Source organism: Triplophysa rosa, linkage group LG14, assembly GCF_024868665.1.
Source record: "Triplophysa rosa linkage group LG14, Trosa_1v2, whole genome shotgun sequence".
Taxonomy (NCBI): Eukaryota; Metazoa; Chordata; class Actinopteri; order Cypriniformes; family Nemacheilidae; genus Triplophysa; species Triplophysa rosa.
Genome location: NC_079903.1, coordinates 11,231,928 through 11,249,206, shown reverse-complemented (window position 1 = coordinate 11,249,206; position 17,279 = coordinate 11,231,928). Strand labels below are relative to the sequence as shown.

Here is a 17,279-nt window from a genome sequence, read left to right as displayed (position 1 = left end):
TTTGTCCGATCAGTTGGTCTCTGTTTCAACCAAATCACATAGAAACATATGATTCATGGCTGTTGCATAATCCAAAAAAGTCACTTTCCTGTCAAGATAGCCATAAGTGAATATATTGGGTCTTTAAATAAAATATGGCCTTTAGGGTCTTAAAGACCCTAGAGGTCTTTAAATATTAATGTTTAGTTCATATTATATTTCATCTTCTCTCATTTTTCAGCCTCCTTAAATAGTCATGCTATGCCCTTCAGTTCAAAATCACCTGAGAACTAACAAGTGAAGTACTTTGGCACTGTTACACATGCACTTTCGTTAATGAGTTTGGCTTCTCAAAGTGCGGTTACGGCTGTTTTAGCGAAATGGTTCATCAGAGAACAGTGGGGAATCAATCTTGCTGATTAATGTTGGTGAGACGGGCCTTGCATGAAGACCAGTCACTTTCCCGCTGCTCACACGCCTCTCTGCATTTGTCATTTACCGATGAGGCCTGTCTTCTTGAAAATGGCCTCATGAATTTGATTATACAATGGCTCTTAGTCATGGTTCAGTGTGAATGTCATCTATGACACGGAGAGGTTATTTGGTGGATTTGCAGGTAACTAATTTGCAACTAATTTGTGACTAATTTCAGCAGATAATAAAATAGTGATTATTATTATTATTATTATCATTTTTCAAGCAGTCTGTTAAGAGTGTGAATCTTTTAGACATGATATTAAGTGGTGTGGGTTCTCTTAATTGGGGTAAAAATTGTGGTGAAAGCATGATCACACATTCATTCTCAGCCTATCAGGCTGAAATATTATATTGTAACATCTCCTTGACTGGTACCAAAAATATCTGTTAACTGTATCCATTATGTCTGGCATGAAGTGGCTGTCTATAAACAGACACCAGGGAAAACACCTTCAATGTTATCCTAAGATTTTATTTGTAGCTTAGCTCACTTTATATTACGAATAGTGCAGATCACAGCTTTTAACAACTTGTCTCTATCTTTTAGCACCATCATCATGATTTTGTTCCTAATGTACAAGATTTAGTGGCATAATACAGGGAATATTTTACAAAATAAAATTCTGGACACTGTGTTAGAACATTCTTGTGTTGCTAACATCAGCGATCATTCATAAAAAGCCTCGATTCAAAATGTATGATGGTAGGAGCACAGGATGGATAAATAGATGCCCACCCCAGCTGGAGTGATTCTTGGCTCGTATATTTTCCCTCGTGTCTCGTAGTGTTGTCTGCGGTGCTAGATTACCCTCCACTTTAAAACATAAATCTGCTTCCAAACGCTTCACTTAGCATTGTGGGTAAATTCATCAACCTCTATGGCTGTGACCAGACTGAGAAATAGTAATGGCCTTTTGTAGGTAATATGGTGCTGATATGTCAAAATTTAAAAGCAGTATTTAACTTGTATATATCACATTATCTTAAGATTTGTTTAGCAACACATCTCCATGCTATAGGAATTTCTGACCTTTTAATATCACTGTTCTAATAGTTATTTGATAATTTTCCTATGCCATGTTATTCTGTCGGGACCACTGTCGTCAATTATTTAACGATATCATATATTTAGTTTGGCGGAATGAAACCGTTCTGGGCAAACTCTCTGACCGTCCATGCAGCCTTGCATGGACATAGCAGGAGCGCAGCAATACATGTCCCCCCACCTGGGGAACCAGAACAGTTCCTGATGTGGAACAGGATTAAATTAAAAGATCCGAAAATACAGGCAGATAAGGAGGAGATGGGGATGGAGGTGGGTTTTAAGTGCAACACGATTAAGCAGCTGATAAGGAGCAAAGAAATGCAACTTAAATAGGACGCAGTCTATTGTGCGTTGTATGACTATTGGTTAACGTTGATTAGCTGCACCTGATGTAATCAGCTGATGCAAGCTGAACTCACGTGACCTGCCAGAACTAACCCTACGCTTGATTTCAGAGCCATTACTGGTGTTTCTTTAAAGAAACACAAATATTAGATTTCCCTTCACAAAACAAAAATATGTAAATGTACTGCAAAATGCAATATATTAAATAGTATATTTCTATATATTCAAAGTCAAACCAATATTTTTCAGTATATGTAAAGCAGCAATTCCTTATGTATAATTCAATATATAGTAATATAGTACCAATTAGTATTATTCATTCAATACATTTTCAAATATATACGCATTACATTATTTGATATACTGACAGTTGATAGCATATACTGCATATTTTTAATAAGGGTTGACATCACATTACATCAATGACCAACTGAAAGGTTAAACTAACATTCAGTATACACATAAATAACAAAATGACTGCACTGATGATTTCTCTTACCAACACACCTGTGACAATACAGTAATAATTGTCACCAACGATGATCATACTCATGTATAGTGGTATTTACATGGTACTCTGCAGTACTAAAAGAACACCTTTGTACCACTAAGATACATGCTAAAAACATCATGCCACTGTTATGGCACCACGTGAACTGTGATAATATCTTCTTAGTGCTGTTTTTGTGCTTACCTGTTAGCTGTTATCTGCAGGTTTATCATGTGTATTGACTGATCTGCATGTCTGCTGTTGAACTGAAATGTGTTGCTAAGCTCTGCTGGGAATGGGAACTGCACGCTTTGCTGGTTTTCCTCATGGATGATCTGTGAAGCTCCGCTGTGAGCATGCAGGGTTCCCCTTGAAGAAATATATGATTTACCAAGCCGTGTTTTTCGGTTTGCACCCACAAGCAAGGATAAACCACACAGCAGAATTAGTGCTTCTTAACATTAAGAGCATGATGCTTGTAAGACAATGCAGAAAGGCAGTAGTGTCGCCTTTGGGTTTGTAATTTGGAAAGGGAGACTGTTGTCAATAATGATTCATGCCCTGTAAAAATCTGGAACGCTCACAAAAAATACACATCTAGGAATTGGGAAACAACATCTGGCTCTGTTATTTCCAATAAAACGATTTATTGTTGAGTATGTAAACAGCTCTGTTTTTAAATTAAAAACACTAGTATCTATTTCTGTTTGACACATGTGCTTTGTGTTTAATTCATTGTTTTGATTTTCCTTGGTCTGTTTTGATCTATGACTTTGAAAGTGCTAGCAGAGCATGTTAAGACTCGAAGGATCCTCCAGACAAATCGTTTCGTAAAAACAAACACCAGTTCACAATCTCTGTTCAAACCCTCTATTCAGTATCAGATTTAAAGAGTACATGCTTGAGTCTTGATATCTGAGAATAGCAGCAAAGTACACAGTTTACTTCAGAGGGTCAGAGTTTTAGGTGCAGGCTATTGTGTGATTTAATCGTACCTGGTCCTGTCACAACCTGAAGGGTAATCAAATGTTCTGCCTCCTGTCTGGAACAAAAGGGCATATGGCACTCTGTATTCATCACACATCTGCTTGAGCTGGAAAGCATGAGACCTTTACCTACCTTGAATAAATACGGTGTGATGGACCAGATTAGCTTGGGCCTGTTTATATAGTGGGAGTCCATTTATTTAGATGATTTAGTGTTAACTTAAAGGGGATTATCATCATCATGTCATTCCAAATAATGTAATCTTGACTTTTCTTGGGTGTTAAATTAATTTTCTCCTGAGTGACGTAAAGCACCAACTATGTCACTTCTGTCAAAAAAGAAAGAAAGCAGATTTTAAAGACAAACATTTATTTATACATAGACATAAATATAGTAGTAATAGTAGGAATTAAAAATGACCAGTTTTGATTTCACATTGGCTACACAAGAGTCTGGCTTGTCTATTTTTTTCCCCTCACTCAGCGAGCCATGAGTCTGAGGCGACAGCACAGTGTGAGATGTTCCTGCTTGTTCATGTAAAACGGGGGCAAACATTCCTTTCCCCTACACTGTACCTCTCTCACACTGCAGTATTAAAATCCTGTCCAACATTGAAGAATCCTGGGAATGATCATTTGAACGACTTTTTTCAAGCATTGGGGAACTATTCATATTATATGAAGCATTTTATATTTTATCCACCATTTTCAGTTTTAGTATAACAATGCTATTGTTTTGGTTTGCGTGCAGGCTGTATGCTGTGTTTCGGCCAATCCGCCTTCTTCCGCTTCAATCACCCCGAGGAGGCTTTCCGAATGAAAAGCATGATGCCTGAAGGAGGACAGACAGGCAGTGTGAAAAGCCAGGCCCTCACAGGTAATGCAATATCCCACAGGAGAACACACCACCAATGTGGCATGAATTATCTAGCGCTTACCTCAGCACACAGAAGTGGCAGCGTCCACAAAGACCGTGTTGTGTGTAGAACGTCATTTGTGTGAAAGACATGTTCCTGGAAAGGTTCGGTGTATTTTTTATGTTGTGATTTGATACACATATTGAGGTCTCTGGTTGTTTGTGGATGATATCTTGCATTTAAAGCATTATCAATGTATGCCACTTTCCATGAGTACACTTTGGTTAACTGAATATATAAACTATATTTTGGTTGAATCAATACATTTATTTAAATTTAGAGTAGTATTTTAAAGTGATCGTTCACCCAAAAATGAAAATTCTGTTATCATTTAGGCTACTCACCCTCTTGTCATTTCAAACCTATATGATTCAACAGAAGACATTTTGAAGAATGTTGGTAACTGTTCGATTACCAACTTTCTTAAAAATATCTTATTTTGTGTTCTGCGGAAGAAAGAAAGTCAGGAAAGAACCAATGAAAATCTACAAGAATTAGAAGTGATTTCTATGCTTTTTTTAAAAGAAGAAATTGAATCAGATTTGGTCCTAGAGGGTGTAGTCACATGGCTGAATGGTGTGGTTTGTTTCAGTAGCAGATGAGGGTGCTTTACAGGTGCGGCTGGGCATTACTGCCTTTCAGTTCTAACCGTTAGCAACACAAGCCTGCCTGGGTCCTGTTTTGCACCATGCAACTTTTATGAGGAGCTCATTCCTGTTGACTGAGCGCTCTACATCTTACATTCCCATTGGAGCCAATGTTTTAACAGAGTATTTACAACTTGCATTTTTGTTTACGGCATTCGTTTTGCATTCCCTTTCAGGATTTGTGTCAAAATGACAGTGTATTTAGAGAAAGTATGACCATAACTATATAGTTCAGATTTACATCACTAATGTATTACAGCATTTGGCTGTAGTTAGGCTCTCTGTGTGCTTTTGCCGTCTGTTATTTGTTCACAAACTGAGAATTTATAGAGGAAAAGAACCCCCTCACTCTCCGCTCCTCACATTCTCTGTGCCAAATCTATTTCCTCGTCCATCTCATTTCCAGTCCAGACAGCTATGTTGGCCACGCTGTGCTTATTTAGAGTTGAAAGATATCTTTTACAATATCTATATTTATCTTCCCACCCACTCTAGTCGTCAATCCCCTCCCTACTCTTCCCCTCATATTCTCCCAATATCCGGCTGTCTTGTTTTCACACAGCTGGTCCACTGGAGATTTTTGATGATATTTCAGAATTGCCCATAGCAGATTTAGGTTTTATTCACAAATGCATTATTCCACAAATTAATATTTCAAACCCTTATGAATATTACCCGTGGTTCTGTAGTAAAAGTGTGTTTTGGCAGATTATCATTTGTATTGCCATAGTTTAACAACGAATATCTGTCATATAGGCTACGTATGTGTGAAATGAAGTCCTGTTTAAAAGGTTAAAACGTTTTTTTTAGAATAGAGCTTATTTTATTAGCCAGAACTAAACATATAAGAACTATTTTAGCAAAGCATAACGTTTCTTCTGCACAAACCCAACGCAGACGTCAGCACAGTCAGTGTTTGAATAGAGCAGGAAAAGGCACACTGTCGCTTTAAGACAGCAGTCCCCGCCCCCCTGCAGCCAGCAGACAGTCACATCAGCACCGTGGACAGGGGAGGGCGGGGGACTCGGCGGCTGTGTAGCGGCGCAGGGTAAACCAGACCCGGCTGTAATTTCTCAACGACAGCGTTTTTCACTCCTGCCTGGGTACCTTGAAGCCGGAACAGCTGGCCTAGCTTAACAACCGGAATGAAGGACTCGTATATTTGAACCTGAAGTAGGTTATGGGTTAAACAGCCAAACAAAACTGCTTGGCGTTTCCTCAGGCGTGTTCTCATCTGTAAGTACTGTAATTATAGCCGCTGTATATGTATGTCAGATCGCTATGCGGACGTATGTAGCTTATGCCTTCTTTTTATACTGTTGTTGTACGCGATTGTCAAATTGAAGTGTGTTATTTATCACGTACATGTGATTTTTCATCAGCAGTCTTTATGCATTCGTAGTTTTTTGACATCGTTTCATTTTCTTTCTTTTTTTTTTTTTTTACCGGCGATTAAAAGAAATCAACAGGATTTAAAGGGCATGCCAGAGGCATCGGTAGCTGTTTTTATTTATCCACGATTACTTTATAATATTAAAAAACGCTGAAGGGAGTTGTGTTGTGCGTTATTTGTGAGGAGTTTTTTTTTTGTTGAGATCGTTTTGTAATCATAGACAGTCAGAAAAGTAAACACTGGTTTGGCAGAGCATGAATGTTTAAGTTTTCAATGTTGATAAATCAGTTCTGAGCCTTCGATTCAATGTGACACATAACTGTTCATAAAACATTAATGTCATTTACTGTATATTGAATACATAATATCCTGTATGTTTGTTACAATGACAAAGCATTCACATCTGGAGTTTTATAAAACTACTTGATTTTTTCTGCTAAGTTGACGAGGAAAAATCACATGGTATTGAGGTTGTGTTAAATATGATATTGGTGGTTTGGATAATGACCATCTTTGTTTTATATCCGTCCATTTGCATCTGATGAACCATTTACAATGAAGCGGGTCAGTCGCATGAGAGATAGATTGAATTACCAGGGCTGTCTGTGATTTAGCTATGTGGGAACATTTTCATTTGATGTTTTTTTGTTCAAGCTGGTGGACTTTCTCTCTGAGTTTCCATTGGGTAACCACTTTTTCTTCTTGAGCTTTCATTTTATATGGCTTTGAATTCTGGGGCCATCGAATGAGACTAATGGATTAAATGCATCTCTGCAGCTGTAGATACTTGCATTAAAGGTCAGGTGTAATGCTGAGGATAATAATTTGGGTTAGGTGAGGTGAGGGAGCCAAGTGCATTACTCACAAGTGCTTCTCTTGTGTTATGTATTCAAGTTGGCTCACCTCCCCGTTCTGAAGGATTTTGGCATCTATGTATAGTAAATAGCTTATGGTTTTTCACTTCTTTTTCAGATTCTGAGAACCTGGTCAATGGGAACCACCCGTCAGGTGCACCAGAATCTCACCTGGTTACCAACAAGAAAGTGCGTCTGGAACACAGTGCCATTGTCAGTTCCATTGAGAAGGACCTTCAGGACATTATGGACTCATTAGTCATGGATGACCCACAACCGTCTTCCTCTAAGAAACCTTCTGGCCAGCCCATCTCCCAATCTCCACTGTCCCCCATGTTAAATGGAGGTGGCCGATTCCTTCTCTCTCCTCCAACGAGCCCTGGTGCTATGTCTGTGGGCTCCAGTTACGAGAATACCTCCCCTCCTTTTTCCCCTCTCTCATCCCCATCGGCGGCCAGCAGCGGCAGCTACACAAGTCCATCCCCGAGTGGTTGTCAGGACCAGATTCACATGCTTCCTCCTGTGCCAGTTAGGTCCTCTAGTTACAATTACACCAGCCAGCCACCCATACCTCAGCCACGGACCATACTGCCCAGCGGAGGCGGTGGTGGGCCAAAGGTTCTTGAGAGTCCAAGACTACAGAGAAAGGCTCTATTAGAAGCACCGCCGAGCCCAAAGCCTGCCCGCAGGGGTTTGAACCAAGATAACTCGGGGGCTAAAACCCCCGACAGCCCCTTACAGATTACCCTTCTGCCCTCAGTCTCAATCTCCACCGCTCCAACTGATGCCCCATCTGTCAGTCGGTTGCAAGTTCCAGGAAGCCCCAGACTGACCCCCAAATTCTCTACTGCATCTCCATCATTCTCACCCTCCAGAACTAAAGCTGCTATTGTCCTTCACGATCGACCCTCAAGTCCCTTCAGGGAGCAGCCTCAACCAGATCGCTCCTCGACGTCCAGCCCCTCACACCAGCTCTCCCCACCCTCCCGATCTTTCCAGCCTCCTTTGGACCCCATTGTCCATATCATTCAGGGCGGACCTCCACACCAACGCACACTACAGCCTCCTGAATCTCCGCGGCTGACCCGCAGGAACCTCGAAGGGAGCAGCATGAGGGAGCTTCCCCCTCTCAGCCCCTCCATGGCTCGCAGGGGGTTTCCTGTGCTCCCGGGAGCACTGCCAGGAACCCTGCGCACTCCGGAGAGCCCATCCCCGAGAACTGTCCCAGAGAGCCCCAGACTAAGGCGGAAAGCAGGGTCTCCTACAGAGGACCAGTTCAGCCCTCGTGCGGTGCGTGCCCGTAGCCCCTCGCCCACCTCGGGACTGATGGGGGAAGGTGGCGGGCGGAAGGCCAGTTTTGGGAACTCGCTCTCTTCGGCCTTCAGCTTGGGTTCTCTGCCTGGATCATCGCCCCGCTCCAGTCCGAGAAGCCACAGGAAGATGTCAGCGGGCCACAGGGACCTCCGGATGCCTCACCCTGGCATGAGAGAGCGCAAAAACAGCATCACGGAGATCAGCGACAACGAGGATGACCTTCTGGAGTATCATCGGTGCCAAAGAGAAGAGCGACTCAGAGAGCAGGAAATGGAAAGGCTGGTGAGTGAGACACATACATTACTCATATTACTCTGTCTTTCATGTTATGTTTGCCACATCCTAGTAGAAAGAATTCTTCCAAGAAATACTCGGCGTCTGTTTGTACATGCCATGTAGGATCCCGTCTCTACATGTCTTCTGATGATAAGTAAATTGCAAGTTTCTACAGTTAATATAAGCTCCTGAGCTCCTCACTACTGCAAACCGATGGCTGAATCTACTAACACACCTCAAACCTCAGCAGTCCTTGTTTCCTTCTGGTGAAAATGGAGAACATTAGGAACAAATGTGAGAACAGACGTACTACGCTGACACACTGACTAATCCGTTGTCGTGCTGAGGCAAAGGGTTTTGATTTTACCATGGCAACTCCATTGTTTGTTGTCTCGCAATGAGAGGTAGGAGGGAGCGGTAGACATCTTGGTCCAGTTTGTTGCCCAGAATGAAGCGGTTGACACAAAGGCCCCTGTGAAGTTTTATATGTTTTTGAGTCTGAAACAGCACTCGTCTGCTTCTCGTGTAATTACCCTCGTGGCTGTTATTCGCTTTAGAAAAGGAGGTGATCTAATTGACCGTACAGACAGGGATGTGCTTAAACTCTCAACAGAAAATATTGTGTATGTTATCCTCTATAATTTCCCTCTTGCTCAATAGATCAATAAAACAATGGCTGATACTTTTGCTTCATTTTGACAAACAAGACGGTTAAAACTAATGCCAAAAGAATAAGCTACAATAAACTGTAAATCAATAAGCTGAAGTGCAGATGTTCTCATTTCTGCCTTTCTCAAAAACAGAACAGAACACAGACAAACTAAAAATTACCTTTGGTTCAGACCTTGTTCTGAGACAGAAACATGTAAATAGCAGAGTGTATTTTTCTGTGTTAACACAGACGCCACACCAGTGAGATAAGATTGCTCACAAAAGACTTGAATGATCTGTCGAGTTTTAGCAACTGCATGACTGTCAGCCGTACCATCACCATCATTTCCGTAAATGTGATTTAGCAATTCTTTTGACATGGTCAAAAGTCTATATCTAAACTATATCAAAACTATATTTAACTACTGTATGTAAATTTAGCAAATGATTAATGAAACAATTGAGGCCATTGTCAGTTGAGATCACATTTTGATAGTGTCTGTGACAGTGGCGATCGGTGCCTCCTCTTCCGGGGAAGCAGGAATTCAAAATACGTGTTCAGCGCTTCACGTGAACCTATGTGCATCATGTCAAAATACGTGCCTGCTGCAGACACGTCGAAAGGGTTTATGATAAAAGAGACGCTCGCGTTCAGAAGACACTGCGTTAACACTTAACTCTGATTACACATGAGACTAAGCAAGTATCTAGCAAAAGCAAGCGTTTCTTTTATTAAAAACCCTTCTGCAACAGGCACGTATTTTGAAATGAAGCGCCACACACGATGGGCTAAATACATGTTTTGCTGAGCTTCGCATTACTGCTTCCCCTGAAGAGGAGTCACGGATCGCCACTGGTCTGTGAATTGTATTTTTGTTCGACTTACAGTTGACTGAAGTGCCAGTACGGACTGTAGTACATAATTTATCATCTCTAAACTGCCACAAGGCTCCAGAGGCACACATGGTTTCCTTAGAATACAGCCTTGGCACACACACTTGGCATATGGCATCAGTCACTAGAAAACCGTCAGTCAGCTGGAGTGCCATACTAATGCCAGGCCTGTTAAGGATGACCTCATTTTTTTAAATCGAGAGCTCCCACGATGACATCACATTTCCATTACTCTATAAAACTGACATTTGCTGCACAGTAAAAGCGGAAAAAACAGCGAGGACGTTTTATAGAGAAGTCTTTTTGCTATTTTAGTGTCATATGAAAAAATCTATTTTTTAATAAAGGAGTTGTTTATTAATAAACATGCTATGTTAAAGAACCAAAAACATTCTTCACTGTATAAAACAGGACCTTCTAGACCAGTGGTTTTCAACAGGGTGGCAACGGCCCATAAGGGGACCCCAGCTGACTTCCAAGGGGACCTCAAGATGACCAATATTTTAAAATTAGACAAAATGAGCAAGATATTTATAATTATTTGGCCATTTTCCTAATTAATAAACATTTTTGTAGTTAATGTCAAGCACTAAAATATTTTATTGGGTAGATATTTTAAGGTTTTGTGAGTGAGGGGGGGGCTTTGAATATTGTTGAATACCGTGGGGAGGGTTCAACCCCTGTTCTAGACTCAATTTGGCAGTTTGATCTCATGCTGCTTTATTTCAGTCATTCCAAAACAAATTCATTAGATATCGGAAAAGTGTAACACATTGACATAATCACATTTGTGGATGTAGATTTGTTGAAGTTGCATGCGTCGCTTACATCATTGGATGTAGTGATTAGGGATGCAAACGCATTTGTGATACAGTATGCTTTTTTGCATGTCTATATGAGCAGAATGAAGACATAAGCTACTTGACTTTATTGGGTGGTCAGACAGAAAGAGGGGACATGTGTTGTGAGTGACGAGCACTGTTCTCATGGATTAACACACAAAATATAGCATCCTTCACTAGTCAGTTTACACATACATTACCTGTGTCTGATATTTCTCATCAACACATCAAATTACCTTTCAAGATCAAATTATCTGAGCTATGCTATCAACGTTAAATTTGATCAATTTGAAAGAAATCTTGGAGACAACTTTATTCTTAAATGAAGCATAACTAAGATCTCCATATATTTCCTGATCTATTATAGAGCAATCACTGAGCAATAAAACTGTCCTTGGGGAGAGGAGACAGGCATCCATTACTGTTTGACACAGTAAAGTGCAAATGTCATATTTTTAAAGATAAAAGCATTATTCTGTGCCAGTGACAGCAGAATGCAGCGACATGAATGATTCCCACTGCAACATTTTGTTGATGGTTTAATGCAGTAGTTCTCAAACTGGGGGGCCGTGGCCCCTGGGGGGGCCCGAGATGGATCCAAGGGACCACAGATTTTGTGGCATTTTATGAAATATAGAAATTGATCGTAGATTTTATGCAATCAAACATCAGAAAAATAAGACCACCAGACAAAAGAATTGATGTTTCAGCATTGTATAACCGAATATGTTTTTGTTTAAATAAAAATGTTAAAATTAAGATAAGTCTTTATTTGGGGGGCCGCAAAGCGATGCACTCTACACAAAGGGGGCCTTACAAAGAAAAAGTTTGAGAACCACTGGTTTAATGTGTTGACTTCCTGTGTAGTTGCAGTCCAGTGCACGTCAGTTTGCTTTGGGACGGATTAATTCTGGTTCTACTCGCAACAAGAGAGTGAAAGAAAGAGAGAGAGAGGGAGTATCTGCGTAAAGAAGACATTTAACTGATTTTCTGTGGCACTGATTATTTGGGTCAGTACAGACATTCTTATCCTAACCCTGCCTTTAATATTGAGTGCTTTGTTTCCTGTTTACTCAAAACAATAACCCATTACATTACATTATACAATATATAACATTACATTGATGATCTGTAATTCGAATACATTGACACTTACTTCAATACTAGATTATTATTATTATCATAATTAGAAATAAGAGAAATTAAACATTCTTTAGGCACCCTAAAGGATGTTAACCAGTTATCTTGATGATGTCAATGATCAGGGGCTATACTGTATTTTACATTATAGTCGCATTTGTACAGGTCTAATATTAACCTCTATTGATCAGTTGCTGCGCTGTGCCTGTCTCGTGTTCTTTGACCAGGAATCTGAAGGCACTTAAAGAGAGAGAGACCTGTTTGTTGTCGGTTGCCTGAAAGGCTAATGCATCCCTAATGTGAACAATATGCTATTATTTAGTGTAATATGCGAATGTAATATTCTCAGGTTTAACCCAAAGCAGAAAAAAGACCTCTCTGAGTACAGCATGTTTTTAAAACAGTTTGTTTGATTTAAAGCCCCATGTAAGTAGCATAGGAAGCTCCTCTAGGCTGGACCATATATGTAATCATGCGTATAATGTGTATGATTACACAAACATTATTATTAAATTCATAATTTGCAGAGCTAACGGGAAACTAGTTGCCTGTCCTGAAGGTTTCCACAGGTGTTTAAAGAGAGGATTTACCCAAATGCTGAAATTCTGCCATTTACTTTAATTGACTGCACTTTCTGTCTATTCTTTGCACAGAGCTATTTGTTTGGCTTTCGAAGATTATAATCCTATGGACTGCATTCAGGGTGTTTTTATGGCCTTGTTATGAGGCTTGAAAGCTTCAGAACCCGATACATTGCAATCAGTCTTTAGTTTTTCTTTTTTGTGCTTTCACTTGAATGCAAAATGACAAGTCAGCAGAGGCATCTTACATATAACAATCTTGAATATACAGTAACAAGAAAACGTAATTCTCAGGGTCAGAGAAAGGCTGGAAAATGATTGTATGAAACGAATTGTGACTGATTTTGGCAAGAAACCTAATGATAATGTTCATACTAAAGTTATACAAAAGTCAACCCTTATCCGTCTTTTATTGAATTAGACACAATACAGCCCAGTGGAAATCCAGAGCTGAGGTTTTTCAGTTCATCTGAGTCCTGAGGGATGAGCGAAGAGTATGAACAGATCTTTGCTTATGCTTTATTAACAGCTTCTTGTGTCAAAACTGAAAAGCAAGACCACGGTTGTGCTTGCATTCTCTGGAGCTATAAGTTTCTTATATTTAGTATGGAGATCCAGAATGTCACTGCGGTCATTCTGGTTTAAGGCATTCAAACAGGCCGCAGTAAGAGTGACACTGTGACCCCACCACACACATACAGAGGCAGAATAAGGCCGAGGACAGCAGGAGAGAGGCTCCGTCATAGCAGGGGGTTTGAGTCTCCGGAAGAGCTTTAGACAGGGTTGTAAGTATTTGGAAAGAAGACAGAAGGAACATGCTGGAATGCAGGAGCTGCATCTCCAGCGCTCTGATTGGTTGATATCTGAGGGCCATCGCTTAGTTTACACTTGTTGCTGTTAACCGCCTATTTTCAACCTCACACATACCTGAGGCATTTTTATTTTGACTGCATTCACGCCACAGCAGATTCCAGCTCAATTCTAATTGTTTCTTTGTGTGTGGCACAAATATGTTTTCGATATGAATGGTGCGACGATTTAAATGGCAAATAATGCAGAATTGTTTCTTTTCTGAATTAATTTTTGTAACGTTTGCATTTCCTCTCTGGACACATCTGAGTCAGAGTGAGAACTTTACCTTGTCAGGACACCTACACACTCGCCCAAATACTGTACAGTTGTAGCATGCAGGGAGGTTTGCAATCAGAGAGGATCAGTGGAAACTTTTAAAATTCTTTCCATCTAGTTTTTAGCATGCATGTCGTTTTTGACTGAATTGTAGTTTTCAAGTTAACAGTTTCCATCTCGGCTGATTCTTTTTTTGTGGATGGTCCACTTGTGTTATTTCATAATTTTGATGACATACTATTATAAATTCAGGAGAATACTTATTATATTCAATGTGTAGCAACTTTGACTGGCACTGGATTTCGCACACACCTTTGTGTAGCCACACATCCACCCGAGCTGTGTTGTTTATTGAGCAGTGATCCCTGTTTGAGTGGGTCACAATAAATGTGGCTTAAACGTCACTCGCCCCCCAATGTTTCAAAGCCTGATAGATAAACAAGCAGCCATTCACAGATATAAGTCATGTTTCCTTTAGAAGCAACTTATAGAAAAATGAGATGTAGTGAAATTGCTTGATGTAGGCCTACCTACATGTGTTTACACACACACAGAGAGAGAGAGAGAGAGAGAGAGAGAGAGAAAGCGAGAGAGAGAGACTGACTGTGTGTGTGTGTGTTGGAGGCGGAGGGACTAGTGACTATTTGTTCATCTGTCTTAGCGTGTGTGTGTGTGAGTTCTGGAAAGATTCTCAATGAGGAAACAACTAAGACTATCAAACAACAGTGTTCTATTGAGATTCATTTAACACATCACAATGAGGGTAAGTGATTTTTATTGAAATCTTTTACAAAATTTGTTGTAATGCATATAACATATTGGTGTAGCTTTACCATAGAACTGTAATATTTGAAAACTATTGAAAACGAAGTATTTGAATATGTGTTACGTTTCCCACATTTTTCAATATCACCGTGTTAACTGTTGTAAGCATTCAATCTGTTAGGATTGTGTATTTGTATAAGTGTATTTCTTCGAGTATTGCATTAGCCTGTCTTTACACCGCAGTGTATTGCTTTAGAAGTGTTCAGGTAGCCCCTATTTTGATTCGAAACGCACAGTTATAAACCTCAGCTATAAACTGGATCAGAAGCTCAGTGGGGCCTAGATGGAACCAGATCAAATGATTTACACCCCCCCCCTACGGTTCACTATGGGCTTCATGCGCACCAGAGCTCTTTTAAAACTCAGGGTGTGACGCTATGATCTTAAACTGTTTCCTTACCCCAGGGGGAACTGTTAATGACCGCTACAGAAGACACTTTAAACCCATAAATGAGTTTTGCACATTGCGTCTGGCCTAAATGAGGAATAAAAGAGTGCTTTTATGTGAAAACATGTCTGCTTAAGCTTACAGAAATACATAGTGGTGTTTAAGTGTGAAAGATTTCATGCCTTTTTGTGTTTGACAGAATTTGACACAAATGTCCCTATCTGGGTCATGTTGTCCTTGGCTTCTGTGTGGATATAATTTGCCGTTAATTGTAGTAGACGAGACACTTTCTGTGGTATCACCCGTCACGATTAGAAAGAGGAGCGAAAGCACAGGGGCTTTTCACAATTCAGATGTTTAATTTTGACGATGAGAGCGAGCAATGTCAGGTGAAGACATGTTGATGTGATTCGTGCAATTGAAAATTGACCAGTAAAAGGAGCTGAGCTTGGAATGGCACAAGTTTGAATAACCAAATTTAAGCCAAAGTTTTTCCTGATGATTCAAAAGCTTGTTTAGTATGTACATTTGTGCAGTGATGGCATTACCGCTGTACTTAGAAGTATACCATCCTTAAGGTCCTGTCTTGTGGTATTTTCATGGTACTGAAATGTATTTTGGAAGTAGTTTTGACTGAGGTCATTTGGTGTTTTAAGTTCATGGGAAGAGTTTGAGAAGATCCTCTTCAGGCACGTTCCTCTTGTCAGTGTGAACGCTGTGATCTGGATTCAGGAGGCTGATGATGATTACAGGTTCAGTTAATTGAGGGTTTGGAGAACACTCATCCCAGTACTTCTCAAACCACACTGAAGTTTATCCTCTGGAGCACATCAAAGAGAGGCTCAACTTGTTTGATACCAGTGTGGATCTTTTTGTTTATCTTCATTTTCTGGTGTGGATTTAATCGTGTGCAATTATTTTATGTCCTGGAGCAAGGTTTTCTAACCGGGGTTTGTGATGGAACTACAGCGACTTGTGAAAGAACTACAGAAAGAATTGTGAAAAAAAGCAAAGGAAATAAAACTAAAGTACATCTTTGCAAATTCTAGGTGAAGGGTAGCTAGATACAACATGTTTGTGATTTCTCTTGCATGCTTAAATAATTCTTATGGTCACAACGGTGTTATTCTATAGTTTTGATGAGTTTACTATTATTCTTAAATGTGGAAACGCTATTAATAAAGAATTATTTAGTGTTTCAAAACCTGAACAGTAGTGTGTATATACAGCCATGAAACATTAAGAGACCATTTCAAAATCAGTTTTCTGATTTTAAATTGTACTAGTTAGGTATGTGTTTAGGTAAAATGATTTTTGTTTCATTCTGTGAACTACAAACAATATTTATCCCAAATTTCAAATAAAAATATTGTTTCTATTTGCATTTATTTGCAGAAAATGAAAACTGGAGAAACAGGTGAAAATAACAGAAAAGATGCTCTGAATTTTTTTCAGACCTGGAATACTGAAAAGAAAACGAGTTCATATTCACTTTTAAGCAATACGACAGTAATATTAGTACATGTATTTAGTAAAATTCCCCCAAAAATGTAGGATGATTACCTCAATTTTATCACAGTTTTCATGTGTCTTGTCTCACATTGCTGTTGGATGATTTTGTCACTCCTGAGGTTTGATGTTGTTGAAGTTCAACAGACACTGGACAGGAATGACCACAATACATCTAGAAATGCTGATTAAATGAAAATTTGGAATGCTCTCTAATTTTATTCCACGGCTTTATATTTAAACAAGCAGGCCACCTATTATTCATAAGTGGCTTTATCCAATCATTGAATATATTCAGTTATTTGCAAATTACATATGGTGCTTTTTTACTTTTTTTTACCTTTGTTGAACAGCTGCACAATTTAATTATAAACCACAAACCAATTAAAAAAGTAATAGACAAAGTTGTTTATTAGAAACAATATTTTAAACATTAATTGCAGAAACAAAAAACAAAACAGGTCACCTGGCATTTTTTAGTTATTAGCATATCATAAAACGTTTTCAGACCCAAGCCCACAAAGATCCTGCCAATCAGCAGGAGTCGGTGCCTCAGTCTGTGATAAATACCCTGAAATGGTCAAAGGTCAAACCGAGA

The 17,279-nt window shown here is 39.6% G+C and overlaps 1 protein-coding gene across 13 annotated transcripts in view; it reads left to right on the top strand.

Moving 5' to 3' along the window:
- The window catches only part of phldb1b (pleckstrin homology-like domain, family B, member 1b), a 55,064-nt gene that overhangs the window by 17,682 nt on the left and 20,103 nt on the right, over window positions 1–17,279 (top strand). For all 13 annotated transcript variants that reach the window (XM_057350922.1, XM_057350924.1, XM_057350931.1 and 10 more), the window contains 2 exons: window positions 4,074–4,199; window positions 7,252–8,729. In XM_057350922.1, coding sequence (XP_057206905.1) covers window positions 4,074–4,199; window positions 7,252–8,729 — 1,604 coding nt within the window. The remainder of the gene's footprint in view (window positions 1–4,073; window positions 4,200–7,251; window positions 8,730–17,279) is intronic.